General features: G+C 33.4%; 1 protein-coding gene across 1 annotated transcript; it reads right to left on the bottom strand.

The window, feature by feature from the left end:
• Nucleotides 1–3195: 3195 nt before the first annotated feature.
• On the bottom strand, nt 3196–3933 carry LOC102602366 (protein TIFY 5A-like). The gene is made up of 3 exons (XM_006346776.2): nt 3778–3933; nt 3570–3660; nt 3196–3485 (listed from the first exon to the last, which is right to left on the bottom strand). Exons 1-3 carry the CDS (start codon nt 3828–3830, stop codon nt 3309–3311), a joined length of 321 nt encoding a protein of 106 aa, XP_006346838.1. The 5' UTR covers nt 3831–3933; the 3' UTR covers nt 3196–3308.
• Between the last annotated feature and the right edge of the window lie 3314 nt (nt 3934–7247).

Here is a 7247-nt window from a genome sequence, read left to right on the forward strand (position 1 = left end):
TCTTTAATAAGTTGTCTTTCTAATTCGAATAACTCGGAGGAATATGTTTTGTCCCCACCCCCCCACCCCCGAGAACGAGGTGTCTTTCTTAACCTTTGAATATTTAGCATGATTAGGAGTTTAATTGTGTCCTTGTCATCGTCTAGAACTTGACTAGATTCGAGATCATCCTCCCTCTATTTCAGTTTTCTCTTTATTCCTTTTTCTGCTTATCAAGTTGTGGGAATCTGGTAACTCGTCCTAGCTTGTTTGTTGTTTTGTTGTCAAAATGAGTGATTTAAATTAACTATGCTATTATCAAAGTCTCACTGTGATAAGTTTCTCTTTCCTTGTAATAAGCATACATCATATCGGCTTCCGCTTCCCAAGTAACACCTCAACTAATTGATTCCTCTAAAGAACCTTCACAAATGCAATTTCTTTGTTTCTCAACTTTCGAATTTATCGATCTAAAATCTCAACCGGAATCTCTTCATAGGAAAGATTCTCCTTAACTTCTAAACCTTCTAAGAGCACAATGAAAGTCGCATCTTCAACACACTTTTTCAACAACGAGATATGGAATACCAGATGTACCGATGCTACATTATTCGGCAATTCAAGCTCATAAGCAACCTTGCCAATAAGCCTCAAAATCTGATATGAAACCACGTAATGGGGACCAAACTTTCCTTTCTTTCCAAATCTCATGGCACCCTTCATGGGTGAAATTTTCAAGTAGACTCAATCATCAACATTAAACTCAAGTTCTCCTCTTCTAACATTGACATAGGACTTTTGTTGACTTTGAGCCATTTTCAACCTTTCGCAAATAAGTCAAATCTTTTCCATAGCCTCATGCACCAACTCAGACCCTATCAAAGTGACCTCACCAACTTCAAACTAGCCAATAGGAGGCCTACACCTCCTACCATAAAGATCCTCAAACGATACCATCCCAATTCTAGAATGATAACTATTATTATAAGCAAATTCAATTAACGGCAAATAGTCAGCCCAATTACCCTTGAAATCAATCTCACAAGCTGTCAACATATCCTTAAAAGTATGAATGGTACCTTCGGCTTGTCCATCGGTCTAAGGATAAAAGTCGTGCTAAGTTTCACTTGAGTACAAATACCTTTCTGAAATAACTTCCAAAATTGAGATGTAAACTGAGTACATCAATCGGAGATAATGAGAACGACAATCTATGTAACCTTACCATTTCCTAAATATAAATCTCGGTGTACTCCTCCACCGAAAATGAAGTCTTAACGGGAAGAATGTGAGTCTATTTCATCATTTTGTTCACAAAAACCCAAATCGAATCAAACTGTCGACGAGTACGGGATAAGCCCGTAATGAAGTCCATATTCAAATCTTCCCACTTCCAAGTAGAAATAGTAGTGTTTTGAGTCAAGCCACCCAGTTTATGATGCTCAACTTTCACTTGTTGATAATTTGGACAATTAGCCACAAATTTCATAATATCCTTCTTCATCCCATTCCACCAATAGACTTTCCGTAAATCACAATACATTTTGGTGGCTCCTGGGTGAATAGAATACCAAGAACTGTGAGCTTCTGTCAGAATCTGATTTCTCAACTTATTGACATTTGAAACACATAACCAACCTTGATATCGAAGGACACCATCTCCCCCCTTGGGAGAAAGCCTCAATGGACTTCTTCAACTCAACTAATATCGGATCAAGATCTTGCTTAGCCTTCACATCCGATACAAAAGATGATTACAAACCATTATGATACAACTACTCACCTTCATTAGAATCAACCAAACGAATGCCTAATTGGGCAAACCTATGAACATTACAGACTAACTCTTTCTTGTCATCCTCCACATGAGCAACACTTCACATTGATAGTCGACTAAGAGCATCCGCCACCATATTTTCCTTTTCGAGATGATATATATTGAACACTCATGTCGTAGTCCTTCAACAACTCAAGTCACCTCCTTTGGCGAAGATTCAAATCCTTTTGAGTGAATACATATTTCAAACTTTTGTGGTCGGTAAAAACATCCACATGAACACCATACAAGTACTGTCTCCAAATCGTTAATGAAAATACTACCACCGCTAACTCCAAGGCATGAGTCGGATAATTCTTTTCACGCACCTTCAATTTTCTTGAAGCATAAGCGATAACTTTCCCAAGTTGCATCAAAGCTTTTTAGTTTTTTCCAAAGTTTGACTTCGGTCAGCTTTTTTGGTAACACATGCTTGGAATGGGATTCTGTTAGCGTGGTTAACTCTGAAATATCGAGTGTGGTCTAGAACAACCTTTGGTTTGATTCTCAAGGGTATTGGGATGATTTTTGGCTTTTCGTGTTTTATTGGTGTTTCTTTATAAAGTGTTGACTTTGGTCATTAATTTTATGAGACGACCTCTGTTGGTTTTTTCATGATTGTTTTGAGTCTGAAATGTCTTTTGCACTTTTATTTTGCGTTGTTTGGACCCCAAATGAATTTTGATGGCCCGTTTCAAGTTTGGAACACTTAAGTGAAGGGGCACCAGTGGGCGGGGTCACTTAAGTACTTGGCCAACCGCTTTAAAAGAGGTCGATTTTGCGACCATAGGGCGACTTGAGAGAAAGGCGCTTCTTAGGCGGGGTTCGCATTTTTCGACCCTTTGGCGGCTTAAGCGATGATCACTTAAGCGACCAAATGGCCTCTTTTATGAAAATCGTTGGGATTAAAATTCCTTTTCTTCTTCATTTCTTCAAGGAAGAAACCCTGATTGAGTGGAGCTCGTCCAAGGGTGATTTTACTCATTTCTTGATCAAATTCAGTGATTCAAATGTAAATTTCTTCCCTCCCTCTTCCTAAACTTGATTTTAGCTTTGTTTTTGCAATTTATTTCCGTTTTTAGCCTCTTACTCCTTGATTTCTATATCTTTAAAATAAGGTAATTAGACCATTTGTGGTCCGATTTGAACTCCCCTTTTATTCATCTTTTGGGCATGTGATCCTCACTCCGAGGAGTTATGATTATCAATTTAGTTAATATACCGCTAGAATTCAATATACAAAATGATGATCTTACATTCTCTCACTGATTTAAAATCGCAATTTGAATTTTAGCATCCATTTGATTTAACCTTCAGGTTCTTGTTAAGACTAACTTGTTCAAGTCATAGTGTTGCTACCTAGCGCCATCATTTGACTTATTTTTTCATGTCAAACAAAATACAAGATAAGAGATATTGAAGTGATAGTTCAGATCATAAGAAACTAGAGATCAATAAATACAAAACATATGTACAAACAATGGATCGGAGCCAATATCATCAGTAGGAGCAACTAGTGATGGTATGGTGAAGTTGTTTGAATTCTATTTTTTCTCTTTTGTAGAAATCTTTGTAGAGATTTATCCATGAAACGACCAGTTTGAGGTTGTAATAATGGTGATGAAGGCTCGGACATCTTATTTGACTTCTCCTCCATTTCTCTACTTGCACGATATATTATAGCTTTAGCCTGCATTTAGAAATCAATTATATATTAACAAAACAAGTCATTTATTAATTGTTATCAGAAAATAAAAACTGGAAATACATATACCTGAAGCTGAGTAACATGAGAAACAACAAATTGTCCATTGTAAAATATTGTTAGCTGTTGTGATTGCTCATTCTCTAATTGTTGATCCTCCCTAATAGTAAATAGTAAATAAAAAACAAATATATAATCAATACCTTATTATTAGAAGGACTAATCACTAATCAATACAGATTAATTGTGAGAGTAATTAAACATGAGAGAGACTTACATTAAGAAGTTGCTAGGAGAAAGAGTGAGTTCCAAATTGCACTTTCTTCTCATTTTCTTCAATTAAAATATCTGGGATTGAAATTGAATGGAGGTTTTTTCAATATATCTTTTGTATATAAGAACAATATAAGAGAATTAATGAAAGATGAAAGGGGAGTTTGTTTTGAATGAATATATATAACATTGTTTTCTTGGGAAGTGGGCCTGGCCTGCAGGTTGAAAGTAAAGGCCACGTTTTTTATAAATTGGGAAAATTATATTTATTGAGTATATTAGTTGATAAAATAGAACACGAAACGCACACTTGTAAAGATGACAAAAATCGACATACGCCAACTTTCTCCAGCCTTTTTTTTTGTCAAAAAAAACAGTAATGCATGGACCATGCACCCACGTGTTTCAGTCGGCCTTATTATTAGAGCCGTGAAAATGGGCTCCCATGGGGACGGTCCAAACTTACCCGTTATTGGGGTAGGATTGGGATAAAAATTTTCAAACCCATTTAAAATTAGGGCTTATAGGCCCAGTCCATATAAGTCATTGACCCTTAAAGCTTGATCAGGATTGGGCCGAGGTCGGCTCATGGGCCAAATTTTTTTATTTAAGAGTAATTTACAATAATTTCACTAGTATATAATGTAATTATTTGAATACACGCTATGTTGTAATATTATGAATCTTCGTACACAGATACATGTATCTCGGAATATATAGAATCAAAATTAAGTTAATTTGTTCTAGATACACTTTATCCAAGTAGATTCGCATGTATCTAAGATACATATACAAATCTCGTACCCTCGCCTCCATCCCATCTTGCTTATCACTCTCTTATCTCACTCGTGTATCTGGTATGCGAAATACATGCAAATTACACTAGATTTTTGCTAGTGTTATTGAAACAACACCATTATTTGTCATATTTGATTTGAAAATCTTCTCATTTTCTTGATGTTATAGAATTATAAGTTTGAAAAGAAAATAAAAAGAAGGGCTAGCCCGCCCCAACCCTCAGCCCTTCTAGGGTCGGGTTGCGTTGAGCATTTTCAGGCACTACCAAATGAAGGGTCAGCCCTCCCCAGCCCTTCAAATTCCTTGGCCCGCGAGGCTTAGGCCGAGTGGGGCTGGGCCGACCCTTTTTGACAGCTCTACTTATTACTTTATATTTTGTTGAGTTCATTCAAATAACTAGAAAAAGTAATTAAATATAACTCAAACATCAAATTAAAACTTTCAATTAAAACTTTAAAAAAATATAACTCGTTATTAAATTTTTTCTATCCAGACTGTTTTAAGGACAAAAGTACAATTTTCTCAGAGTATGATCATCTTTTTGGTTATATAAACAAAGTGATGCAACATGCAAGATTTAATAAAATTTAAGAATTCACATTACTATTTATTTCATTTTGGGTTGATTTAAGAAAGAAATTATTTTTAAAAAAAATTAAGATCTAAAATAAATTATTAAAAATTGTAGCTAAACATTATTTTATCTAACATAAAATGAGAAATTGTATTTTATATATATATAAAAATTTAGTCAATTAAAAATAAAAAAGTGTCATATAAATAAATTTGAACAAAAAGAGTAACTCATAAGGAAAAGGAGAATAAAGAAAAAGAAGGAAATGAAAAGAGGGGAGCGAATATCATGTATCATGTGGAAAATAGAGTAAATTCTAAAATTTGAAGTCTGTCAGATATGATATCATGCCCGGTGGGTAAAATATTTGGGTGAAACTTTATATATTTACATTATTTTCTATATATACATATATTATACCTAGAGAGTTTCAATCGAAGTGAGCAGGAAGCACGACACCTCTATCCTCTTTACTAGATATGCCTCTGCTTATAGCATTATGGAAATGTTACTTCCACTTTGATAAACTAGACTCAATAGTGTCCTCTACAATAGTTTTGAGGGTTAGGGTGTTGGTTTGCTTGTTTTTAAGCATATCTATAGCTAGAGGTGTTCATAGTTTGAGTTCAAATTGAAATTCGAACTAAATTCATTAAATAAATGGATAATTTTTTGGGTTTAATTTGATTTTAATTTTTCTAAAAATAAAAATATTTATTTTGATTTTGATGTTAATAAAAATATGAATCGAACTGATAAATTATATATATATGTTTTATAAATAATTTTAAATATATCATATTTTCTCACCAACTTTTTAATTTTGATTTGTAATTATGCTATCAGATCTATTGTAAAGCATATTGCAAGCAATTAAGGTAAAAATAAAAATAAAATTAATAGTAATTGTTGCATATTTCCTAGATATACTAAGTACTATATATACATTTAGTTAACCAAAAAAAGGTCTTTTCATTATATCTTATCCGCACACTTGGAAGCTGCCTCTTATCAAAAAAAAATATGAAGACTCTTTGTCCTCTATTGATATCTGATTTAAGTTGTGCATTAGAATATTTTTATTTAGGGTAGTAGCTAACTTTACAAAAAAAATCTACAACCTCATTAGCTCATCAATCACTATAACAAAACAGTTTTAGCAACAATAAATATGCATATTAATAAAAAACACTAAAACCTTTATTGGTATTAGTTGATTGCCATTAAATTCAATGTCGCTATAGACTTTAGAGACATTTACAAATAATGTTAATTGCCTTTAAAAACATATTTAGCAAAGACTAAATAATTATCATTAATTAATTACCACTAAAAAATTATTTTTAATATAGTATATTCGCTATAGCAGTGAGAAAATGTTACTTCAGGTTGTTCAAAGAGACTCAATAAAACTGTAGTCTTGAGGATGAGAACTTGACTATATTTACTGTTCCGTTTTTCCTATATTGTAGGACCAACGTTGGCTAACATATCTATTAGCACTAGATGGGCATGACCTGTGTTGAGCATGGGCCCAACATTATTTATATTTTTCGAAAGAGTCTTCTATTTAAGAGGTGTGAACGACAATATGTTTAAATATCATTTATACTTTCACTTTATTTACTATTACACAAACATGAGGAAAAGAAACTAATTATTATATCTTTTAAAGCAAGTCCATTTAGAACTATCCTTTGCTTGAAATGTCAAATACATGATGGAAACCTCTGAAGATGAAAAGAACTACTACTACTTCTACAGGGAGTACTAACCTGCAATAGTAAACTACAAAGTTTCAAAGTCGATAGTGAAAACAACATATTATGATACCAACTTGTAACACAACTCGTACTGAGAAATTATTGACACATGAAAGAATTAAAAATAAAATTTTCATTCAGAACATCCAAATGATACATACTCTGCATCCTCGAATGTCCTGCAATCATCGTAGATCAAATACCACATTTACTATTGAAAATCAAAAGAGCATTTACTGGATATGGCCCAATATTGTTTTGCTTAAAAATATTTTTCATTTTATTGCAAGTCAAGGCCTCTTTGTCAAAGAGCCAAAATGGATGCATGTCATTTAGATC

Source organism: Solanum tuberosum, unplaced genomic scaffold (genome assembly GCF_000226075.1).
Source record: "Solanum tuberosum cultivar DM 1-3 516 R44 unplaced genomic scaffold, SolTub_3.0 scf00089, whole genome shotgun sequence".
NCBI classification, from domain to species: domain Eukaryota; kingdom Viridiplantae; phylum Streptophyta; class Magnoliopsida; order Solanales; family Solanaceae; genus Solanum; species Solanum tuberosum.